At 38.7% G+C, this 26,801-nt stretch overlaps 1 protein-coding gene across 7 annotated transcripts in view; it reads left to right on the top strand.

Annotated features, from left to right (window-relative positions):
- The window catches only part of LOC126266808 (hamartin), a 295,524-nt gene that overhangs the window by 134,497 nt on the left and 134,226 nt on the right, over nucleotides 1–26,801 (top strand). For 4 of the 7 annotated variants that reach the window (XM_049971361.1, XM_049971360.1, XM_049971359.1 and 1 more), the window contains exons 10-11: nucleotides 9,820–9,909; nucleotides 14,172–14,363. In XM_049971361.1, coding sequence (XP_049827318.1) covers nucleotides 9,820–9,909; nucleotides 14,172–14,363 — 282 coding nt within the window. Of the gene's footprint in view, nucleotides 1–9,819; nucleotides 9,910–13,076; nucleotides 13,356–14,171; nucleotides 14,364–26,801 lie in introns of all 7 variants that reach the window. The other 3 variants (XM_049971357.1, XM_049971356.1, XM_049971355.1) reach the window with 1 other exon arrangement.

The raw sequence follows: 26,801 nt of genomic DNA, 5'->3' as shown, positions 1-26,801 counted from the left end.
TCTGCCCCCTGGAAATGTCGTGCAAATTAAGGTTTGGTTCGGAAATCTGTCTTACCGTTATATAGAATGAGATTTTCACTCTGCAGCAGTGTGTGCGCTGATATGAAACTTCCTGGCAGATTAAAACTGCGTGCTGGACCGAGATTCGAACTCGGGACCTTTGCCTTTCGCGGGCAAGTGCTCTACCAACTTAGCTACCCAAGTACGACTCACGCCCCGTCCTGTGAGGACTAAGGCTTCACCTTCAGGCACAATGTGATACAAGTTTTTAAATTTGAATATCTAATTATTTACAAAAAAAAGGCTTTGATTTTGCGGAAATAATAAGTAGAAAATTATAGTTGGTCAGATTTGACAGGCCTCCCAAAGGAGAACGTTATTGCATATGGCATTAATAAAGTTTCAGTTTTAAGGAAAACATAATGATAAAGGGTTATATAAAGATATTACAGCATTAACAAGACGAATGACATTAAAATACATATCGTGTTTTAACTTTGAAAGAAAAATAATAGTAGTAGTAATGATGATGATGATGATGATGATGATGATGATGATGATGATGATGATGATGATACGAAAATATATGTGTATGTATTTAAGTTGTATAATTCATTAGATAGCTTTCAAAATCAAACTGGGAGGGGTATGGTTGTTTTCAGTAAATTAAATAATTAGTTAATGAGAAGAAAAAACATGATTAATAATCAAGTAGTTCTTGTAATAATGAAAAGAATTATTCTTTTCATGGTATTTTGTATCTGTTAGATGCCTTAGTAGAAACACACTGTCATTTATGTAGACTGGCACGTGTTGAGGGAACTGATTAGAGTTGCAAAATTTTCTGTACTGTAAGTGAGCATGCAGCTATACAGCTTTTTCTGAATGAGATCAAAGTACATTTTTTGTTATTTTACCTCATAAATTTGTAGCCCCTTTGAAAACCCATAAGATCAATGCTAAAAAGTCACTGTTCTTACATTTCTTCCTAGTAAGGTTTATCTCTATTCTACATTATTAATTGACATTTTGCTTGACTTCGTCCCGTTTCCTTCCTATTGCCATTTGATGTGACTGAACGAGTTATAAGTGTCATGAAAGACAGTTTGCACAATTGGAGGTAGCGAAGTTAGGGGAATAGTTTAGGCCGTTGCGGAGAGAGGATATGTGAGGGGGGAAATTCTGAAGTAATCTATGATCGTCTATGCCAACACAGCTTGCAATGTTTAACTTCACTACACAATTATGATACAACTACTGCCAGGTTGTGGCAGCAATGGAAAACAAGACAGTCAACATGAAGTGTTCTGGACTGAGCCAATACATGACGAAGGGGCCCAGCTGCCACCTTTTCTTGTGCCACTTATAACTCTGTCTAATCTTTTTGCATGTATTTCTAATGTACTTTGTTCAGCAGTGATATCAGTTGTCAACCTTTTAAATTCAATCACTGATTCTCGAAGAATATCCTCAGTTAGAATCAGGTAAACATTGGCCATTTCCTGCTAGTGAGCGCTTATTGCTTGGCAACTTGTTACATCACCCAACAGCCAGCACAGCCGACATCACAAGTGGGCTGTCAACTATTGATTTTTGCAAGTGCGTGTGAATGACCCCAGTGTGTAATGTGTGTGTTTTGATTATTCATTTCCTTTGGTGTGTTTGCTGCAGTATGCCATTTCAAAGCAGCGACACATTGCAAATGTTTCACAAACACGTCATTGTTATTTTTAAATGTCTGTTAATTAAAGATCAAGGATATAAGGCTTCACGAAATATTATGATACCCAAGATGAGACGTAACTCATACGATTTATCTGTAGTGTAATAAGTAACATCATAGTTTACAGAGTTAGTTGTGGTGGATTCACATCCTACTGTAAGCTAACATGTTGTTTTAATCTTGTATATAACACATTCTGGGAATTTGTTATGGATGTAATACAAGTATGTTTAACAATATTCAGTTTTATTTAACATTTCTGTCTTGATTAGAGAACAGAGGGTGAAATAAATATTTAGATTTCCATTTCTGAATATGTGGTGATTTCTGATTGTGTGGTTAGACAAGAGCCATAGAGGACAGATTTAATTGCCGAGACAGAAATGAGTAGCAGTAAAATTCGTATTCTTCCTTCTCAAAAATATTTGTCTTTTTGTTTCCAAATATGTGACAGTGTCAGAGTGTGTGTTGAGGCAGGAACCTATGAGGACAGCTTAAATTGCTGAAAATGAAATGAGCATCACTTGGAAACGATGAGCAATAACATTCACATTTTGCTTTGTCACAAATATGTCGCATGTTGTGCAACCATGCCCATTCCCATAAGGAGTTCTCGCCAAAACTGAGAATCACCTTTTACTAAGACATCCATAAACATCAGCTTGGCACTGCAATGATAGCCTCATTTTGGGTTTCCTTCACAGTACCACTACTTCAGAATTATTTCCGTTCTTTCAAAAACGTGGTCTATGGTACATGCAGGCCAGAGTGCACGTCAGCAAAGTGTTGTTACTGCTGGCTGTCACACACCTGAAACATGAGACCCGTATTACTCTGTAGATCATATTTGTCAAAGATTTTGTTGAACTTTTCTGTCCAAACTGCTTCACTGGAGCTGTAACACAATTGTCACCTGTACACTATCAAATGTTGGTGGCAAGTGCATTGCTTGAAAAGAAAGAAGAATGGAATTGATTGTGGACAGAGCTGTGTATAGTGAGAAGAAACGCTCGAAGTTGGGCGAAACTGTGTATAGGGAGAACAAACGCTCGAAGTGTTCACCAGAATTTGCTTCATGGCTACTGTGTGAGGACATGAAGAACAACAAAAAGTATTTGAGAGCTGGTGAACAAAAAGTTCAGTTTGCCCTCGTGAAAGTGGTCCCTCATGTTTACATTTATGACTCCTGTACAAAATACCGTTCTTAATTTCATTCATCACAAACGATGTTTTTGGATACCATGCAGCTGTGTCATTAACAATTTATGTGGGACATTGCACTAATTGTGTGTTTTTTCGCACTTAATATGATGCCTTCCGAGATGTTAATGTCATTATCAAGAGGAAATATTTATGTAGGTATTTTATGTAGTGTTTGTATGTGTGTTCTGCTCTCTTGCCTTGCAGCTATATTTTTATGGTTTAGTGTAATTGGATAGACACCCCACACAATTACAGTACCTCAGCCAACTTGAAACAGTCCCCTGTTGATGTGCAGGGTCCAGCCTAGGTTTTTTTTAATTATTATTATTATTATTACTTAACTTTGTAAATATTTCTACTTGAACATGTGAATAGATCCTCATAAAGAATTGTGCAAATTGTGAAAAAATGCATAACTGATCTAGTGTTTCATTATTTAAATCATGAATGCTACTTGCATTAAAGATCCTCTCACAGCTTTAAGATTTTTAGCAACAGGAGAAAGCTATTCTAGCTTGAATTATAGTATTTGATTCCCTCAGTGTACCATTTTATTTATTATGCCAGAAATGTGTGAAACAATATCTAAATCGCCTAAGGAGGAATTTATGAAAGTTAAGGTAATTATTTAGAGTAAAAATAAATACTTTTATGTCACTTTTGTACACAATGAATGCACTTGGATTTTCACATTTCCATCTCCTTCCACACCCTTTCTTTTTATGTGTAAACTTACCATCATCCACCGTGCAGCAACTTGAAATGCAGCTAATTGCTGTAGCTATTTCTTTGTTTGATTCCATTAACTTATCATGGTTTTGTAGTCACCGTGCTTTATGTTACGAAGACTTTTGTATTATTCATAACTTGCAATGATCACTGAGGTGTTAGCGACACACGAAATATGGGAGGGTTGTTTGAAAAGTTCTCGGAGCAGAATAGAAAAAAAGTACTTACATCACTGAAACTTTTCTTATTTTCTATTTAGTTTCCTTGTAGATCAATGCACTCGGTCTGATCTACATCTACATCTACATCTACATCCGTACTCCGCAAGCCACCTGACGGTGTGTGGCGGAGGGTACCCTGAGTACCTCTATCGGTTCTCCCTTCTATTCCAGTCTCGTATTGTACGTGGAAAGGAGGATTGTCGGTATGCTTCTGTGTGGGCTCTAATCTCTCTGATTTTATCCTCATGGTCTCTTCGCGAGATATACGTAGGAGGGAGCAATATACTGCTTGACTCTTCGGTGAAGGTATGTTCTCGAAACTTTAACAAAAGCCCGTACCGAGCTACTGAGCGTCTCTCCTGCAGAGTCTTCCACTGGAGTTTATCTATCATCTCCGTAACGCTTTCGCAATTACTAAATGATCCCGTAACGAAGCGCGCTGCCCTCCGTTGGATCTTCTCTATCTCTTCTATCAACCCTACCTGGTGCGGATCCCACACTGCTGAGCAGTATTCAAGCAGTGGGCGAACAAGTGTACTGTAACCTACTTCCTTTGTTGTCGGATTGCATTTCCTTAGGATTCTTCCAATGAATCTCAGTCTGGCATCTGCTTTACCGACGATCAACTTTATATGATCATTCCATTTTAAATCACTCCTAATGCGTACTCCCAGATAATTTATGGAATTAACTGCTTCCAGTTGCTGACCTGCTATTTTGTAGCTAAATGATAAGAGACCTATCTTTCTATGTATTCGCATCACATTACACTTCGCTACATTGAGATTCAATTGCCATTCCGTGCACCATGCATCAATTCGCTGCAGATCCTCCTGCATTTCAGTACAATTTTCCATTGTTGCAACCTCTCGATACACCACAGCATCATCTGCAAAAAGCCCCAGTGAACTTCCGATGTCATCCACCAGGTCATTTATGTATATTGTGAACAGCAACGGTCCTATGACACTCCCCTGCGGCACACCTGAAATCACTCTTACTTCGGAAGACTTCTCTCCATTGAGAATGACGTGCTGCATTCTGTTATCTAGGAACTCCTCAATCCAATCACACAATTGATCTGATAGTCCGTATGCTCTTACTTTGTTCATTAAACGACTGTGGGGAACTGTGTCAAACGCCTTGCGGAAGTCAAGAAACACGGCATCCACTTGTGAACCCGTGTCTAAGGCCCTCTGAGTCTCGTGGACGAATAGCGCGAGCTGGGTTTCACACGGTCGTCTTTTTCGAAACCCATGCTGATTCCTACAGAGTAGATTTCTAGTCTCCAGAAAAGACATTATACTCGAACATAATACGTGTTCCAAAATTCTACAACTGATCGACATTAGAGATATAGGTCTATAGTTCTGCACATCTGTTCGACGTCCCTTCTTGAGAACGGGGATGACCTGTGCCCTTTTCCAATCCTTTGGAACGCTTCACTCTTCTAGAGACCTACGGTACACCGCTGCAAGAAGGGGGGCAAGTTCCTTCGCGTACTCTGTGTAAAATCGAACTGGTATCCCATCAGGACCAGCGGCCTTTCCTCTTTTGAGCGATTTTAATTTTTCTCTATCCCTCTGTCGTCTACTTCGATATCTACCATTTTGTCAACTGTGCGACAATCTAGAGAAGGAAGCACAGTGCAGTCTTCCTCTGTGAAACAGCTTTGGAAGAAGACATTTAGTAATTCGGCCTTTAGTCTGTCATCCTCTGTTTCAGTACCATTTTGGTCACAGAGTGTCTGGACATTTTGTTTTGATCCACCTACCGCTTTGACATAGGACCAAAATTTCTTAGGATTTTCTGCCAAGTCAGTACATAGAACTTTACTTTCGAATTCATTGAAAGCCTCTCGCATAGCCCTCCTCACACTACATTTCGCTTCGCGTAATTTTTGTTTGTCTGCAAGGCTTTGGCTATGTTTATGTTTGCTGTGAAGTTCCCTTTGCTTCCGCAGCAGTTTTCTAACTCGGTTGTTGTACCACGGTGGCTCTTTTCCATCTCTTACGATCTTGCTTGGCTCATACTCATCTAACGCATATTGTACCATGGTTTTGAACTTTGTCCACTGATCCTCAACACTATCTGCACTTGAGACAAAACTTTTGTGTTGAGCCGTCAGGTACTCTGTAATCTGCTTTTTGTCACTTTTGCTAAACAGAAAAATCTTCCTACCTTTTTTAATATTTCTATTTACGGCTGAAATCATCGACGCAGTAACCGCTTTATGATCGCTGAGTCCCTGTTCTGCATTAACTGATTCAAATAGTTCGGGTCTGTTTGTCACCAGAAGGTCTAATATATTATCGCCACGAGTCGGTTTTCTGTTTAACTGCTCAAGGTAGTTTTCAGATAAAGCACTTAAAAATATTTCACTGGATTCTTTGTCCCTGCCACCCGTTATGAACGTTTGAGTCTCCCAGTCTATATCCGGCAAATTAAAATCTCCACCCAGAACTATAACATGGTGGGGAAATCTACTCGAAATATTCTCCAAATTATTCTTCAGGTGCTGAGCCACAACAGCTGCTGAGCCCGGGGGCCTATAGAGACATCCAATTACCATGTCTGAGCCTGCTTTAACCGTGACCTTCACCCAAATCATTTCACAATTCGATGATGTTCTAGTGCCTTGATACCATCTTGAAAATGAGTTTACTCCAGGTCTGCAAAATAGTTGTCAACTCCAGCTATCAGTTCTTCATTTGAAGTGAATCTTTGTCCACCAAGAAAAATTTCAGTTTTGGGAAGAGGTGGAAGTCAGATGGAGCCATATCAGGTGAATAAGGCAGGTGTGACAACAATTCATACCTCAGTTCACGTAATTTTGCCACGTTGACGGCACATGTGCAGTTGCACATTGTCTTGATGGAAGATGACTTTCTTCCTTGCTAAACCTGGCGTTTTTTCACTTATTTTTTGTTGCAGTTCATCTAGGAGGTTAGTATTCTCCAGTAATTGTTTGCTCAGTTGGGAGATAATGTACAAACAGAATTCCCTTCGATCCCAGAACACTAATGTCATGACCTTTGTCACTGAAGGAATTGAAACTTCCTGGCAAATTAAAACTGTGTGCCCGACCGAGACTCGAACTCGGGACCTTTGCCTTTTGCGGGCAAGTGCTCTACCAACTGCGCTATCGAAGCACGACTCACGTCCGGTACTCACAGCTTTACTTCTGCCAGTATCCGTCTCCTACCTTCCAAACTTTACAGAAGCTCTTCTGCGAACCTGGGGGAGGATAGGTATACGTGCGCGCGCGCACACACACACACATCTCCATCCATACATAAACAGACACAAGCAGACATATTTAAAGGCAAAGAGTTTGGGCAGAGATGTCAGTCGAGGCAGAAGTGTGGAGGCAAAGATGATGTTGAATGACAGGTGAGATATGAGTGGCGGCAACTTGAAATTAGCGGAGATTGGGGCCTGGTGGATAACGAGAAGAGAGGATATATTTAAAGGCAAGTTCCCATCTCCGGAGTTCGGATAGATTGGTGTTGGTGGGAAGTATCCAGATAACCCGGACGGTGTAACACTGTGCCAAGATGTTCTGGCCGTGCACCAAGGCATGTTTAACCACAGGGTGATTCTCATTACCAACCATTCATGTCTGTGTATGTATAGGTGTGTGTGTGTGTGTGTGTGTGTGTGTGTGTGTGTGTGTGTGTGTTTGTGTGTGTGTGTGTTTGTGTGTTTGTGTGTGTGTTTGTGTGTTATTTTATTGTGCCTGTCTACCGGCACTTTCCCTCTTGGTAAGTCTTGGAATCTTTGTTTTTAATATATCCCCCCTCCCACAAACCACTACTCGAGAACAACAGAGCACCATCACCTCCACAGCTCTCTTCCAGGGGAACTGACATGGCACATATTTACAGGCAACAGTCCAACGAATATCATGTGAACAATTCATCACGCGAGCACTGACCTCTCTTGGTGATTCCGAGAACTTTTCAAACCACCCTCATACTTTATCATTTTATAGTTTAAATGTACTGAAGCAGGCGACATGTAAACAATGGTCCTCATTGTAACTTTTATCTGTGCTGAAATCTTCCCTACTACACTGTCACAGATTTGACCAAAGGGATTTGATAAGTATTTATTGTCGGTCACAAACACTACATTGCTGATGTCACACAGACCTGTGCTGAGGCCCGTATTTATCATAACCTATGCTGCAGAAATTGGTGCTTGTCTACTGGATGTTTACATTGACTACAGAAGGAACACATCTCCCCCCCCCCCCCACACACACACATATTATATGCTTTTTTTCTGATGTTGCACAAAGGAAAGGTCTCTAAAAATGCATGTTTTCATGTATAATTTGTGGTCATAGCATGTCAGAAAATAGGTAGATTGCCATGTACTCAGACACCAACTTAAATTTTTTCATGGGTTTTTACTTGCTGTTGAACATTAGTGATTCTTTTTTAAGAACTGATGAAATTTGTTACCATAAATTATTGTATAAGCATTGTATTATAAATTTAATTTTATTCACTTATACAGATTTTATACCATGTAGTGGAAAGGCTTATGATATACGCCAGTTGCATATATTTTTGGTCATATTTTGGGTGTTTTAATGTTTTCCTTGAATCTACATTTCCTTCTATTTTGTATTTTTTATGTTTGGACAGCACGAAGATGTAAACTAGGGGTTTCACTGTCATCCCAAAAGATGTTGTTTATATGTAGATGATATCATGTACGTGTTAAAATACATGATATCATGTATTTTGTTATTTGCTTGATATACTTCTTGGGCATTGCACGGTAGATGGAGTTCATCAGTATGCATACTTCATCACAGCAGGTGCTGCATGGAGTCACCAACACAGTACCAAGTGCCAAGGACGACCTCAGAATATTGTTTTATGAAAATCCTTGGAGGAGCCAGTTACCAGTGACAAATATGTAAAATGGAGATATATGTAAAACTTAGAGTATGAGCTCAGTCAGTGCTAAAGTCAAAATTTTTGTAATTTTAAGAAGGAAATTATTCAGCATCAATAACAATAGAAGGTAACTAATCTATCATGATTTAAAGGAGATCAATAAGCCAGAATTGACACCACATTTCAGTAGAAGTGCAGATGCAGTTGCTGGTTATGTCTAATGGTCTGAAACCATTGCCTAAATTTTCTTGATCCACTGCTACCAATATTATTTCACTCAGCCCAAAATACCTATTCCCAAGAACTCCAGTGTGTCATTAGTCTTTGGGCATTACTATTTATGGGTCATTAGCCTGCCAGGGTACGAAGAATGTGAAAAGGGATTTGCACAGCAGATACAGTCCACACTGGAGTGCTTTTGAATCTTAAGTTTTGGAGTAAGACAGACAGTTAGTACAACACATGCCGAAAGTGGCCTGAAATCACCAGTACACCAGTGCTATGGATTATATGCCAAACCTTTCAGTGTCTAGCAAACTGAAACCATAAGGCACTGCTGGTAGTTCATCTGTCTTAACAAAATTCAGTGACCTCCTTGGAGATTTTTGAGATACTATTGTCTGTTATTGAGTTCTACTCTGTTGTTTCCTTTTATTTGCACATTCATCTCTACGATGCATTACCAACCATCTCACATGGTCAAGGGAATGGTATACACAATTCAGTATTATTATAGCTATTAGATTCTAACAGTTTTTCCAAATGAAAGCACTCCACATATTAAATTGTATTGCAAAGAAATTAATAAGAAAATTTTTGTAAAGAATGTATCTAGTTAAAATTCAAAGGGCAAACCAAGTCTGTTATGATGTGTACTCACATTTTCTCGTTCACATTCTCATATCAATTTTCTGTGTTGTATTGAAGTTGCTATTTCTGCACTATCTTTCTAACCACGATGTTTTAAAGAGCACAAGTACTAATCTTTCACGTGTCACACATGTTTAATAATTTTGTATGAATTCTGCAGGGCCATGTTAATGCTTCTGCGCCTCCCCATGAAGGGACATCACCACCTGAGGCTGCGGTAGAGGCAACCCCAGAAACAACACCTGTTAAGGTAAGGAGGAAATGGAGTGTTGATTTTAAGGTACTGGGCAGTACTCAGTGTACAACTTATCTTTACCTTTATTCATAACATTGAATAAGCAGACAATGATCTTTTCTTCCTCCATGTTTCCTTATTTCACTTCTTGTATTCCATCACAGTCCCTCCTCTCTGACCCTACCCTTGTCACATTATGTATTTCTCTCTCATCAGTATTACAGGAAATTGACAGCACATACATCATCTTTAGTAGTGAATCAAATTGGAGGAGTTTGGTTCCAACATGCCACAACTCCTAAAACACAATTAAAATGGAGGAAAACAAAATCACAGTATGTACTAGAAAAGGAAAAATATTAAGAGAAATTAAGCCATATTGTATTGTAAGCTGAGAAATCTTGAACTGATTAATCCACCAGCATGCTGCACCACAGATCCATTTCTCCACTGTAGTATTTAAAAAAAAGTTATTTGTGACCAACATTCTGATGCAAAGACTGTTGTAAAATATGACCAATCTAAGGGACTGTAACTGCTCCAATTGGAAATTTCAATGGTGTACTTTCCTTATTATTGGGCTGTAGCAATGCTTGGGTATCTGTATCTGTGACTGTTAAACCTGGAAGACAAACAGTATTACCTGTTTCAGGCGTTGACCCAGTCAGATTATTTTTGTTGACTTATGTGATATGGGTCGAAGATGATAATCATTCCAGAAGAAAATGGTGCAAAGAGAGGAGAAAGTTTGTGGAAGTCGATATTCTATGAAAACATTCATTTGTGTGTCATGACTAAATAACCATCCCTAAATATAAAGCTTTCAGAATCTTTTTGTTATTCCTTTCAACATATGATACTTGATCACATATCGTGACAGTGGGTTTTGGATTATTGGTTGGAATGTTACTGAAAAGTTTGCCCACTGCCATAATTCTAAAGTAGTGTGTTCTTACCTTCATCGGCTTATTCTTTTATGAACTATTCAGGTTTAGATGGAAGCTCCACCATGAAAACACAAGAAATACTAGTTTTGGCCTGTGTGCGCCTACTTACAAACACGAATTGGGAACCTTTGTTCTAGCCACATGGCAGTCAAGCTGTTATTGAAGGCATGATCTTAGCATAGAGACAAATTTTTCATGTGTTAGCAGTGATGTTGGTTACAATGAAGAGCTACAGTTTTGTTGAGTTATCGCTCCTGGGATGGCGGTATCGTGGCATTCCCTTTGTTAACTGTTACTTTTGTTCTCTTGCTGGTGAATGAGTGGTGGTTGATGTAGCTTTCTTAGCCCATTGTTAAGTTTATAATCCTTTCAACATCATATTTTCCTCCACTTAATAATTTGTACCAATATAACTCAAATGACAATTGTTTGATGCCTGAGATTTAATTATGTTGGATTCACTACTCTCTTAATGGTCAAAGATTGACTGCAAGTACTCGATTGGCCTCAGATTGATCACTCCCAACTGAGAGCTTTGTGTTTCTTTTTTACCTAAATTATCAAGTATTAAATCTTGTTAATATGTAATTTAACAAGCGCACTTGTGGTTACATGTAATACGGTTTAAAATTGTCTAACTTTTTCATACCATCATTTTGCTCTGTCAGTTCTCATTATGTGATTCAGGTCTTTGATTTCGATTTGCTTCTTAAAAATACACTTAAGATTGCTAACATTTAATGAAAGGCAGGACTCACTCACTCACTCTCTCTCTCTCTCTTTTATTTTTTTTTATTTTTATTTTTACATTGATGTAACAGGTTTTGTTTGGTGTAGCTTCTGTGAACTAAACTCAAGTGTGACAGGAAAGCACTACTCCACTTGTTTTTTGATAGTTTGACATTTTGATATAATTGAGGTAACTGTCAAACTAGTAGCTGAAAGTATCTCTATTTCAGCTGCTACTTACCTGTAATTGATGAATTTTTTTATATGACTTCACTGAAACATCAATAAGAGTACATTGGTTACTTCTGAAATGTATGCCATTGACAAGACCTGATTCCTGGTTCACACTTCCCAAATGAAATGCTGTCTTTTGATAGCTGTAAGTGGCATAATGATACATTTTTTATTTTGACAGTTTTTTTTTTTTTGTTTATTTGGTGTGTGTTGTATTATGATGTGCTGAACCATACAGGAAATTGTCTTTCAACTTAATTTAAAATTATGTAGAATGTAAATTGAACTAAGTCATGCTGTCATGGCATGCAACTTGGTTGAAACTTTAACAATGACATCATAAGTCACCATGTTAAAAGTAGCTGTCTCGGCTCCGGGGCTGCAGTGTGTGGCCAGCTGTGTTAAGGCAAGGTCAATACACATAGTGAGCCGCATGTGCTCTAGCAATAATTTCATGTGGAATAATTTTGTGATAGCAACAATGAAGTCATCTGCTTTGGAATTTTTAGGTGTGTGTGTGTGTGTGTGTGTGTGTGTGTGTGTGTGTGTGCGCGCGCGTCAAGAGGAACAGGACATAAAAAAACAAAGGCATCCATTATAATACTGGGTTTGAGAATCTACACATGTATATTAAAAGGGGGCCCATTTACTAACATGATAATCATCATGTAGATTTTGTGCTTTACCTCATCTGAATCTATAGGTTTTGAGGTGAAATCAGTATCAGCAGGAAAGCTAACTTCATTCTTCATAGAGTGATCATTGTCTGCTGTTTCATTAAATACACAGTGTTCAGTAACGACCAAATTCTTCTGAGTGGGCTTTATGTTGCATCATCACATCTCACCCACATTATCCATTTTACTTGGCAGCCTCTATTTTGGTTTTATGTAATATCAAAGAGCAGCTTTTTCTTCAGATAAAGACGGTATATCATCATATGTCAGTGAGAACTATAACATCGTTAAGAACAGTGGAACAACATGTTTTGATGCTGATTCCATGTAATTCATTGATAGAGCCAAAAACTTTGTGCATGAAGAGTAAGCTGGAAAACTGTACCCCTTATGTGACTAGTTGACTTCATAGCATGGATCAGCTATTAAGAGATATTATTTCTCTTTACAAGATATATTTTACAAACATTTATTTTTGCAGTTTCATTTTTACAAGTTATTTTTGTTGTGCTTTAGAATTAGCAAAGGAGAAAAAAATTTTGTTCCATTTAAACCTTGTCTTATAGAAACTTCATGTATTGTTGTTTATGTGCAGGATGTGAGACATTTGGTTGGTCGAACCCCTCCAGCCAACTCTAATGTAGTTCGGGCTCTAAATCCCCATGGATCTGCCCGGTGGCAGAGCCTGGCATCCAATAACACAACCCCATCACAGTCGCAGCCTTCATCTCCGATGAGGAAAGAAACTTCCCCATTCCGCTTTCCCTCTGACAGTGTATCAGAAAATCGTGATATCATTTCATCATCTTATGAACACCGAAATACCATATTCTCTCAGAAATTAATTAGCAGAATCCACCAGGAGAGGATGCAGGTTAGTGAGTTTGAAGCTATTGTTTGTAGAGAAGGAAAATATAATATTCATTTCAAAAGACTTTGTCCTGTTTCATTTGCAGCATGATTTACGAAATGTAGTCCCGCATGATGTGATTTGCATGTGCACCACCATATATTTAGAGCTCATCATCTAGCTCTGCTAATCATTTTTTAGTCTGAACAGCTTGTCTCAGCATGCCTAGAAGTATTTTTGTGATTTCACTTTCTTATATTCTCTGAAACTTTATCAGCATATGCCTCCGTCTATTTGAATTGTATGCATTGTTCATATTAACTTTTTGTCGTCATTTCTTTCCTGAGGTGTGAGGCTCTGTAAGTTCCTTTGGATATTTTCCTACCCTTGCTGCTTTAAATTTGCTGAATATAGTATATCATGTGCAGTGCAATAGCATGTTTACGGGTCCAGTAGAAACAGTGCTTAACATGCAGCATACTTGGATAAAAACATTTTATTTGGTTGTAGAAATTATTTTGTTTTCTGTATTTGTACATATGGTGCAAGATCTACAATGTTAACAAATACTTATGTTTAAATGGAATACATATATCAACACATAATTATTGATTAAAGAGTCTGGAGGGAGGGGGGGGGGGGGGTTGTCGGGGGGGGGGGGGGGGGGGGAGAAGTGTACCTTTTCCTCCCTTTGCTTCAGAAGGAATTGTGTTACCCAAATAATCAGTCTTCTAGATTTATCTTTTAAAGAAATGAATGGGTGTATGAATATTTATTTATTTTTTGCAATATGGGTTTTTATGCTTTCATTTTTTTTGTTTTTTTGTTTTTACCGTGCAGGCGGCAACTGAGACTGTACAAAGAGAAAGCCAAGCCTCTGTCAGGGCAAGGAGCCCACTGAGTGGTCGAACCAGTCCAAGTCAGAGGAATGGATTTAAATTTGATCAGGATGCTAGCCAGGAAGACCAAGAGGTGTTGGAAATTGTGCGCCTTGGAGAAAATCTCACTATTGGTACACAGCCAAAAGTCATGGTGAGACTGTTTAAGGCATTTGTTAATTATAGTGCTATTATACATATCATTTTTTGCCAATTAAGACACTGTGTAGCTCTTTTGGTTTTAGTTTTTTGTAGGTATTGCCAGTTAATATAAGGACATGAAATAACTCACATCTTGACAATTCATTTAATAAATATTTTCTTAAAAACTGTTGTATTTTAAGTATTGTTCTAACCTGTGATATTAAACTATTGGTACAGTCAAGTGTTCATTCACGTTTCTTATACAAGAAGAAATATGTGATTTGTAACGACTATTGTACTACTTTCATTATTGTAATTATATAGTCCACAGAATATCCAGTATATGCAGCTCTCATTGGTAAATAAAAATATATTAAATCACTGATAGATTGATACTGTTTTCCAAAGTGTGGTGTAAACTTGGTCCCTTGCACTTCATGGGCAATCTTTTTACCAGTTGTGCTCTCCTGGAATGTCTTGTGTCTTAGCACAAAGCTTCAATCTCCCATTACCTCTCCTATTTTCGAAACTGCACAGAGATATTTGTACTCACCTTGTTGGGCTAGTGTATTTGTGAAACAGGAGAGAAAGTATTCTTTAATTGTGTATCCTTTGTATCAATTAATCTCCTCAGTGAATTGTCTTATGGTATTAGAGCTTGTTATTCCAGTTTGCAGGAAAATCCTCCATCTCATTAACATTCAAGCATTATTTATAAATAAAAAGGTCCATAATAATTATCTGACATTATAAACATCCTCATTAATGTAAAGTCTTCCAGATTACTCCACAAAAACAGAGGTGACGACTGTTTATGCCATTCAATATTAGCTGAATGAGAATTACAATATTATTCCACAGTAGAAGTAGTGCTGAAGTGGTTTTTTTTTCCAGTTAATACCTAATTTTGGTAATCAGTTGCTATGTAACTAGTAAATAGAGCTGACTGAGTATGAGTTGAACTAAAATCTGCACATCGAATATTTGTTGGAATTTGTGATGATGTATCATAAATTGAATTTGTTACTTTCCTTAATTTTTTGTTAAGTTTACCTAAGTTCCAGCTTTGTTGGGGCTTAAAGCATACATAAACTTCCTGTGTTGATTCTTAACATTATGTTACCATCATCTTTCTGTTACAGAATATATATGCATTGAGATTTGTGAAGAGCAACAATTCACTAAGAATGGACCTTTCAATTGTGATACACCCTTCTCTGCTTTCTCCTATCTTATCTATCCCTTTATTGAGGGATTTGCTGTTTAACCCAGATAGTCCTGAATTATTTGTTTTTCAAAATTGATTTATATCTTATCTACATTCATTCAAAAGTTAGTAAGGAAGAAAATAAAAACAATTTTGAGTATTTATTTTTATTTAGTATTTCCAAAAATGGGCGTTCTTCCAGAAGGACGTCAGGACAAAGAGAGAACATGTTTTTAAAGTATATGACATTGCACAATTAACTTGTTTTTGTTTTTATACTTTCAAATAAACATAAATAAATTTGAATTATGGGCTAAAACAGCTAATAAATACAAAAAAACAAAGAAAATAACCTATACACACATTTTATGCACTAGTATGTTAAGACAAAAAGCAACAAACATGAAGTGGTTCGTCACGTTTTGTGCACATTTCAGCTGCTTCTTCTTTATTGTTATCTCATCCGTTGGTGATTCAGCAACATAATGTTCTCTTCCATCAAATGTAGAATCTAGTTTTGCCCTCTTACTAGAACGTCCTCTGCTGGTAATGACTCTTTTGTCACTTTCAAGAATTCGGCGACAAAATGTCAGATGATCTATCGGTTATTCGTTGTGCGTGTAAAGATCCCAGGCATTTTGCTCTGCAATGTCTATAAAATGTGCAATGATCTGGAAATACCACTTTCTCCCTCTTACAGAGCACCTATATAGGGATTCATTTTGGTCAGTTCGGTCAGTTCGATCAATGCTTCCCATATGAGTGTTGTAGGAGTGTAATAAGTGAGGTTGAAGCACGCTAATCCTTTTCTTTTGTCCCTGGAAAATCTTACTGCAGACCATAGTGGTTGCACTCTGTCAAAGTTGGTGGCTACAGTAACAACGTTGTTGTTATTGCAACGTACAGTGGAAATCCCGGATGCTGAGTCAGAACACATTTCATATGATACTCTATTTTATTTTATCATTTTATCTACAAATGATAGGTACAATTCTTAACTCTGTTTCCTCTTGTTGTTCCTGTTGCTTCCACACCCCTCTATTTTAGGTCATGTAGCGCAGTAGCATTGAGTTGACTTGCTGGTAATTTATCTACACTTGGATTTTCTTCAGCACCCGAATCTTCATCTGTTACGTCATCAGTTGAATTTAGAGAAGGGTGCAATGTTACATTCACACCATTATTAGGTATTTCCTCATCTTTTGATTCTAACATGTCCAAAAGTTCCATAAGTACATCGTTTTCTGTGAATACAAAATGACTACATATTACCCTGACGTCCTTCTGGAAGGACGATTGAAAATGTTATGGAATTACCACTGACAAAAACTTTCAATCGTAATATGAGCTCATAAATAGTACAGGTTAATTCTTTAATATATTATATGACAAGTTTCAGAATTATTGACGCAATATGAAAGAAAATATACATACCCATCCATGACAAGGTCAGTCAGTTCGTCCATGGTATAACCGGCCCTACTTTCAAGACACAGTTTCTCACTCACTATGAACGACAGCGTCAAACTGACTGTCGCAGCGCGCAACTGACTCTGCCTACTTCATATAACAATGCATCACAGTCCATTGCAACAATGCATTATTCGCAAAAATAAATAATTTCAACAGTGAGTTACGTCGTCCTTCCAGAAGGACGTCAGGGTTATCTGGGTTAAGATGCAACTTGATTTTTCGGTATTTACAAACCACTGCCAAAAGTGAGTCATGTTAGGTGCCAGAAAAACAACGTAGAACCACCAGCAGGAAATTGCACTCTGATCTTAAGACTTACAGTTGACACTTAAGTTGTGCGCCCACATATTATCAACCCTAAGTTCCATCCCAAGCCACGTACTCGCACAAATTTGTCCTACTTATGATCAGTTGGTCCTGGCCACATTAGCTTGGTGTCACTCTAGCCAACTAGTGGTAACTTTACGCTTCTGTCCTCACTGTGAGATGTGTTTGAGTGAGTAGAGTAGGAATTGAGAAAGGCAGACACACACTGCACATAAAGGAAAGGAGACTACAGGAAGAGAAGCAGACTGACCTGCTGGAGGAGCTTGAAAAAGCTGTTCAGTAAAGTAAATATGAAAATGTTCTGAACATGGAAAAGAGGTATAGCTTTACTGGAGTTTTTAGTAACTTGATAGACTTTTATAATGTTTATAAAATAATGGTCCTTATATTATATAGATAACTTAAATAATCACTGAACTAAAGCCTCCCTAGTGGTAACTCAGAAGCTGAACAGAGAGCAGGTAATGATCTGGCAACATTTCTGCTCAGTTGAATGTGCCACACACAGTATCTTTTTGAGTGTAGCAACACACAGTTGCTGCCAGTTGGTTGGCATGGTATAAAACGGCTGATGAATAGGACATAAACTAGTGTGCAGCTGGAAAATATAGCAGGATTGGCAACAGCTAGCATCAGATACATATCCTGATAAGAAAGTGCACAGAGAATTTTGGTGAGCATCTGAAAACAACTGAATAAATCTGAGATTAAGGTTCTGATTTGGCGGATATTTGAGTGTTTGCTGACCAGTACTTCTCTAACAGCAGTAAACTCACTCCAGTAGACACAACAGGTTGTAGTAGCTGGGCATCTTCATGGCATGGCTATGACTGCATTTGTTCTGCTCATCTTGTTTAGTCAGCTCTGAAGGAACTTAGCCAAAGCTGTGATATTGCCCATCTTCACTCTTCAGAGGTGCTGGCTAGCTTTTCCATGTTTTCATCTTCTTGAATGAATGCTTCTGCACTCTAAATGTGTTTTCTTACTTCATAGTGCTTGCTCACTGCAGTAATGGCACCTGTCTCCCTGTGACTTTGTTTTGCTGCATGGCCCAGACTAGTGTGTGGTATAACATCCCTCCAAAGAAATCCTGTCTCTGGATTCACAACTATTTATATAGGTGGGCAAAATATCTGAACACACACTCAATAGTTGACAAAATAATACAAAATGAATAACACATTTATCCAATATTATTACCTAATCTCTTTAGTTGCAGCAAATTCCTTTAATGAATTATTCAAGAGGAAGTAGTTCCACTCGGTTGTTCCTTATGCTTGATATCCTTACTACTTTCCCAGGTAGTTTTTTCCTGCTTAATTAATCCTTACATGCTACATGTTACTCAGTCACCATATCTTGTTTCCACACACAGGCATGGCTCCACTGAACCATTACTTATAACTAATAAAGTAAGATTACAAACTCTTCCTTCTCAGCAAATTCTGTTAAGAAAGTATTCTATAGCAAGAGCTTCCACCTAGTTATTTCTTACACTTGGAATCTACATTTGTTTATCAGGTTTTATCACGGGGTCAGGTAAACAAGTCACTGGCCTGTTTTCTGCCACATCTCTTCATTCCTAGCACCTGTTCACACTCTCTGCTCCCATACAACCACTTTTGTTAGTTAATTCCTCATGTTTCCCAAAATCGTAACATTCTTTACCACTGGAGAAACATAATGCTGCTTTCCTTCCACCAATCATCATGTCCTGTCCACATATTCTCAATTTCATCTGGAGTAGCAACCCACCAATCTCATTTGATTTCCTTGTGAGTTTGTTCTCTTTCTGTTTAGACTGCCTGATCTTCTTTCAGAGCCTGTTCTTCCTTGAAGATATTCACATTGCTGGCTTGCCACTGAAGCATTTCAAATAGAATTCACGATGTTTCTTCCCAGTTAGCCCTCTGTGACATTGAAAGTGACACTAATTACTATATAGAAGCCTAGGCATCAGCATGCACAAGCTGTATCAAGTGCTGGAGTGAGCAGCAGGGACCACATGTTGTTGCAAATACATGACTGCCATCCAAGGTGTTAGCCTGCCTCAGGCTGTACAATATAGCACAGGGATGCACGGTTTCAAATTGTAGTGCCAGCTGTGATTAACATTGAAGGTGTTTATCTACCCCAGGGTGACGATCTGTGTCAATGAAAGCCCTTGGAACCAGAGCACAGTGACAGAGACTGGGCTGCCCCAATCCCAGACAGGTGCCCTAGTAGAGCATTGGCCACCAGCAGGAAGTAGTGATTCAGAGGGAGACCCAGCAGTATGGGGCACCTAGACATCTGCGTACAATTCTTAGTACAGGTGGTTGCTTGCTGATACCAGAGATGAAGTCCGTGGTTGATGTGATCGATGGCATGGCCAGATACTCAATCAGCTGCTGCAGTAGTCACTCTCTCCCTCAAAATCAGCAGATGGTGCTGGCAGTGCTTGGCATCATGTACACACCCATTGCAGCCATGTGCAGAGAACATCAGTGAGCATCTGAAAACAACTTAATACATCTGAGAATGAGGGTCTGAGTTGGAGGGATATTTATGAGAGTCTGCTGGCCAGGACTTCTCCACCAGTAGCAGCCCCATTCCAGAAGAGATAACATGTCATAGTACTTGGGCATTGCCATTGGTCGGTGGCAATTTCATTTGTTCTGCCCTTCTTCCTTAGTCAGCTTCAGGAGGAGCATAGCCGGAGCTGTAGTGGTGCCCAGTTTTACCCTTCAGACATACTGTCTAGCTTTTCCGCTTCCTAAATTATTTCTCTTCCATTCTGAATATGTCATCTTACTTCATCGTTCATGGTTACCACAATGATGCCCCCCGCCCCCTCCCCATGATATAGTTTTTTCTGCATTTGTGCAAGGTGGTTCAGTCCCCAGACCGAGGCATTGCACAGTGGTGTTTAACATCAGGATCAGGCTTGTTTATGCTGCACAATTTCACCTGTTACACAAAGTCTCAGTTTTTAAATTATGCTGTTTCAAATTATCAATTGCAGAACCAGCATTATTGAATAATATCACTTTGTTCATATTTATGAAATAAAAGGGTATCAATTTTGCTTTGTGTTAACTGACTTTGTGTTACATTAAATATAGTTAAATATAGCCAGGACAAAAAGCTAATTATTTTAGTACTAAAACTTTTACTTCCTAAGATGCAGTGTTCTGTGATGAGGTTCAGTGTGATAAGTATGTTACAAAAGTTTCAAATCAGAATCTATATTGTCTCTGACGAGCTGATTTGCTTTGGAAAAGTGTTTCTGCTTTCTTTGTCTCCCTCTCTAATGGTTGACAAATCCTGTTCCTGACTCAAGCTGATGTAAACCAAATTATCATCTGACTGCTATGTGAATTCAGACTGTGATTTACTTAAGTTGCATACTACAGAATACTTTACCTTCAGATATATCTATTCTTCAGGTGTCTAAATTGTTTGTAATGTACACTATGTGATCAAAAGTATCCGAACATTTGGCTGAAAATGACTTAAAAGTTCGTGGCACCCTCCATCGGCAATGCTGAAATTCAATATGGTGTTGACTCACCCTTAGCCTTGATGACAGCTCCCACTCACAGGCATACGTTCAATCAAGTGCTGGAAGGTTTCTTGGGGAATGGCAGCCCAATCTTCACTGAGTGCTGCACTGAGGAGAGGTATTGATGTCGGTTGGTGACACTTGGCACAAAGTCAGCATTCCAAAACATCCCAAAGGTGTTCTATTGGATTCAGGTCAGGACTTTGTGCAGGCCAGTCCATTACAGGGATGTTCTTGTTGTGTATCCACTGTGCCACAGGCCGTACATTATGAACAGGTACTCGATTGTGTTGAAAGATGCAATCACTATACCCTAATTGCTCTTCAACAGTGGGAAGTAAGTAGGTCCTAACATGAATGTAATCCTGTGCTGTTACAGTGCCATGCAAAACAACAAGGGGTGCAAGCCCCCTCCATGAAAAACACAATAACACCTACGCCTCCGAATTTTACTGTAGGCACTACACACGCTGGCAGATGACGTTCACCAGGCATTCGCAATACCCCCACCCTGCCTTCGGATCGCCACATTGTGTATTGTGATTCGTCACTCCAAACATCATTTTTCCACTGTTCAATTGTCCAATATTTACGCTCCTTACATCAAGCAAGGCATAGTTTGGCATTTACTGGCATGATGTGTGGCTTATGAGCAGCCTCTCGACCATGAAATCAAAGCTTTCTCACCTCCCACCTAACTTTCATGGTACTTGCAGTGGATCTTGATGCAGTTTGGAATTCCTGTGTTAGTCTGGATAGATGTCTGCGTATTAGGCATTACGACCCTCTTCAACTGTCAGTGGTCTCTGTCAGTCGACAGACGAGGTCGGCCTGTATGCTTTTGTGCTGTATTGCCCCTTCACATTTCCACTTCACAATCATCTACGGATGTTCAGGAGCTTGGAAATCTTGTGTATAGACGTAAGACACAAGTGACACTCAATCACCTGACCATGTTTGAAGTCAGTGAGTTCCGCGGAGCACCCCGTTCTGCTCTATCATTTCTAATGACTACAGAGGTTGCTGATATGGAGTACCTAGCAGTAGGTGGCAGCACAATGCACCTAATATGAAAAACATACATTTTCGGGGGTGTCCGGATACTTTTGATCAAATAGTGTACAAAATTTCTTAAAGTTTTGCATAGTTGGGACTTATGAAACTTTAATGGTCAAATAGGATGATGTGGTGTTAAATATAAAAAGAATTACTGAAATGCAATGAAATATTTCTTCATCCATGAAATATGCAGTCCTCTTTTTCTAGTCAGATAGGAAGTTGTTGCCAATGTTTCACTGGCCGTCCAAATGTCTCCTCTCACTTAAGGTAAAACCTTTTTTGGTATACTTCCTGCTTGAATTCTATTTAGCTGAGAGGGCCATCATTCTTTGATCCTCTCTTTAAAAATATGCAATTCTCTCCACAGGGCATTTTTAAATCCATCCAGTCTGAAGTAGTCTTTCAGGTAGCTCAGCAATCAGTTCTGGTACCTGTGCCTTGCCAAGATATTTATGATTTAAGTACCCCTGTCACTGAGTCATACAGAAAAAAATTCATTCTTGTTTGTTTTCATGTTTTACTAGATAATGTTCTTGGGATTGTTCCACAGGTAGCTGGGCACTTCTTCATTTTGTGATTGGTATCATGATTGGTGTCATAAGCTGTGTCACAGACAACATAAACAGAGATGATGTAACTTACCAAACGAAAGTGTTGGCATGTTGACACACACACACACACACACACACACACACACACACACAGACAGACATTTGTAAAGGCCAAGAGTTTGGGCAGAGATGTCAGTCGAGGCGGAAGTACAGAGGCAAAGATGATGTTGAAAGACAGGTGAGGTATAAGCGCTGGCAACTTGAAATTAGCGGAGGTTGAGTCCTGGCGGATAACGAGAAGAGAGGATATATTGAAGGGCAAGTTCCCATCTCCGGAGTTCTGACAGGTTGGTGATAGTGGGAATTATCCAGATAACCCGGTCGGTGTAACACTGTGCCAAAATGTGCTGGCAGTGCACCAATGCATGTTTAGCCACAGGGTGATCCTCATTACCAACAAACACTGTCTGCCTGTGTCCATTCATGTGAATGGGCAGTTTGTTGCTGGTCATTCACACATAGAAAGCTTCACAGTGTAGGCAGGTCAGTTGGTAAATCACATGGGTGCTTTCACACATGGCTCTGCCTTTGATCGTGTACACCTTCCAGGTTACAGGACTGGATTAGGTGGTGGTGGTGGGAGGGTGCATGGTACAGGTTTTACACTGGGGGCGGTTACAAGGGTAGGAGCCAGAGGGTAGGGAAGGTGGTTTGGGGATTTCATAGGGATGAACTAAGAGGTTACAAAGGTTAGGTGGACGGCGGAAAGACACTCTTGGTGGACTGGGGAGGATTTCATTAAGGATGGATCTCATTTCAGAGCAGGATTTGAGAAAGTAGTATCCCTGCTGGAGAGCCACATTCAGAGTCTCATCCAGTCTCGGAAAGTATCCTGTCACAAGTGGGGCACTTTCGGGGTTCTTCTGTGGGAGGTTCTGGGTTTGAGGGGATGAGGAAGTAAGTGGCTCTGGTTATTTGCTTCTGTACCAGGTTGGGAGGGTAGTTCCAGGATGTAAAAGCTGTTTTCAGGTTGTTGGTGTAATGGTTCAGGGATTCCGGAATGGAGTAGATTCTTTTGCCACGAAGACCTAGGCTGTAGGGAAGGGACCGTTTGATGTAGAATGGCTGGCGGCTGTCATAATGGAGGTAGTGTTGCTTTTTGGTAGGCTTCATGTGTGAAGCTGGCCATTGAACAGATGCAGGTCAATGTCAAGGAAAGTGGCATGGGATTTGGAGTAGGACCAGTGCTCACTTTAAACTAACTCAGCCTGCACCTACTCTGTCTACAAAATTAACAGTGTTCAAATAAGTGTTACTTTGTCATTAGGTAAAATATTTTGACAAGTCAGGCTCCATTTTATCACCACTTCCATTTACTTTTACCTATTGCTAAAATAATTGTTTATGGATAAGCACATAGTCCACAACATGTTTTTGGAAATTTGAATAAGTTGTAGATTGGGAAAAATACATAACATATATTTGTAAATACTAGTATGGTTTTCTACACACTCATTATAGTTTTTATACAGACTCATTATGTTCTTTTGTGTAATAGATCTTGAAAAAAGTTGCCATGCACAAAGCAAAGCTAACACAGGTACTATCTCTCTTTGTGAAAAGCATTTTCCGTTTTTGTTCCACCTGGCAATACATGTAGGAGATACCCAGGCAGCATACTTCTTTCTTGTGGGTGCTGCTTAAATGTCTCTGTCAACTATGTAGCATTTCACTTTGTACTGGGGTTTGATAACTTGATACACATCATCCTCAAGGAGCTCAGACGCAAGTGAGGTGATGAAGTCAGTCACTGTTATACCCTCAAGTAACACTGATTTGTACAACCAAAATGCATTTGACATTCCCATTAGCAGTAGATGGCAGTAAAACCTCCATCATCACTTGACAATTCTGTGCTGAAACACACTGTACTGCAAGCTTTGTTAACATCATAATCTAAAGTTGGATGTGGCTTCAGTATAACTAAGCCATTCTTTTTGGTACCTGATCCGAATGATACTGTATGCCTTGTTAACGAATAATATACTTCCCTCTTCTCTCTCCATTTCATCACACAAACTTTGACTTTGTTTGAATGCCATTTCACCCTGGAGCATGAATTCCTGGCTGATAAACAGCCTTAAGATATATGACTAAAGTGAGATTTGGCAATAAATGAATAGTGTTCATTTATTTAACAGATCACTGACAACGCAGACAACAAATTAAATTTGTTCATTTCCATACTGTATATACACACAAAAACTCACTCGGCTGTAAAATGAATACATTGCTTCATCAGTGGTAAGCTTTCCAAACAATAATATGATAGAGTACACCCCTCTTTGACACTTCTGTAACAAGAAAGCACTTCGAAGATTGGATGCAATCCTCCGCCTTCTGGTCTCTTTTGCTTGAAGCTCAACAAGATGAAAACATGATACTACCTGTATAGAACAGAAACACCTCATCACCTATGGACAAAAGATAAACTTGTTATTGAATTAGTGTTCCTTCTCTTATGTTTTAATCGGTTAGAAAAACATTTGAAAAATCGAGCACCAAACTTGTAGATCTGATCTGATTCAATGAGAATTTTTTTAATGAGAATGCCGTTATTGGATACCGACAATGGAGTAGTAATTGACAACTATTGTCAGCTGCTGCAATTGAAGCAACAAGCAGCATTTGACATATCATACAGATACAAGTAACATCAGAATTACACATGTTTATACATAACGCTTCAAACACATTGTGAGGAAAAACATGATAGACAATTTAACATGGTTTTCTATCTGTTTTTAAGAGACTTTACTGCTTTACCGTACTGCTTAAAGTTGATCACTGATAAAACCTATTTGTTATTTCTGCTTCACATTTAAGCAATGTGAAAATTTGAAGAGTATTGACGCTGTGAATGTAGATTATTAATACTGAGACTGTAGCAAGTTTGGTAAAATCACTAAACTTACAAAAAATTAAATTTTACATTTGTTCAAAAATTTTACACATTCCGGATATTGTTGGTGTACATTTAATTTTCATGATTGGTTGCCCAGTACTGTTCCATACAGCTTTGAGTCTGTCATAACTCAGATAGCCGCCCAGCGCAGTTACAATAATATTTTGTTTTCTCATAAACAGATTCTAAAAGAAAATTTAGTGGATGTAACAGCTACTGTCTTGAATGACTAGGCCAGTATGACCGTATTGGCATAATTTCATGTGTATAACTCTGCCTCAGATAAGTCATGTTTGTTGAGCGAGCAAGAAATTTTGGAAGCTCAATGGGGAGAAATTGCTTAATAACTCATTCACACTTTTTCTTTTAATTAAAATGTTCATTAAATGTTATTTATTTTTCATTTTAGTTAATTAAAATTTTAAAAAAATTGTGATTTATTAAGAAATAAAAATTAAATCTCGAAGTTTGTCCCTTTTTTAGTATGTGTTACTCTTGTAAATACGTAAATTGCATATGTGCTTCAAATATCAGCATCAGTTGTTGGTTTTCCTAGGCCCAATATTCTTCAAAGTGCCTGGGCTTCAAAGTCTTAATGTCGTGTAAGATTACCACAGTTACTGAGAAGAAATTAATTTTTACTTATTTCATCTTATTGGCCCTGTCACTTTGTGGTTAGGTTTGCTTACAAAATGACAGATGTATTTTTATAACTAAAAAATTGGTAGATTAATGAGATTGATTGCAGAATTTAGAATTTGTCTCGCCCCCCCCCCCCCCCCCCCCCCCCCAATCAACTTCTATAAACACCACCCATGGCTGTCATTATTGAAGAACTTGTCATCATAGTGGTCATTATTGAGAATCTTGGTGCTGGGAAGCATTTGACTCTCTCTCTCTCTCTCTCTCTCTCTCTCTCTCTCTCTCTCTCTCTCTCTCTCTCTCTCTCTCTCTCTCTCTCTCTCTCTCTCTCTCTCTCTCTCTCTCTGTTCCTTTGCTCAGTTGTGCACAAGGTGGTTTGTGAAAATCAACTGACAAAAATTTATTTGAATAAAAGCGTACATCCAAAAAGCCTTAGACGAACTGCAAAACATAATTTTTATTATTCTCAAATATTTTCACTCCTATTCACAATGGATACATTGTGTGAAACTGCTGTCTGCATTATGGGGAAGATGGTGAAATTACAGAACTTGAAAATAAGACAAAAAAAATTTACACCTGAATAACAGAAGTGTTTATTGCCCAGAACTGGAAAACTTTAGGCTGACCTTGAACTTCAGGCTGGTCTGTAATGTCTCTCATCCCCCAAAGAACGTAAG

The sequence above is a fragment of the Schistocerca gregaria genome, chromosome 4 (assembly GCF_023897955.1).
Source record: "Schistocerca gregaria isolate iqSchGreg1 chromosome 4, iqSchGreg1.2, whole genome shotgun sequence".
NCBI lineage: Eukaryota > Metazoa > Arthropoda > Insecta > Orthoptera > Acrididae > Schistocerca > Schistocerca gregaria.
The sequence above is the reverse complement of the archived record's forward strand: the minus strand, read 5'-3'. Positions and strand labels throughout refer to the sequence as shown.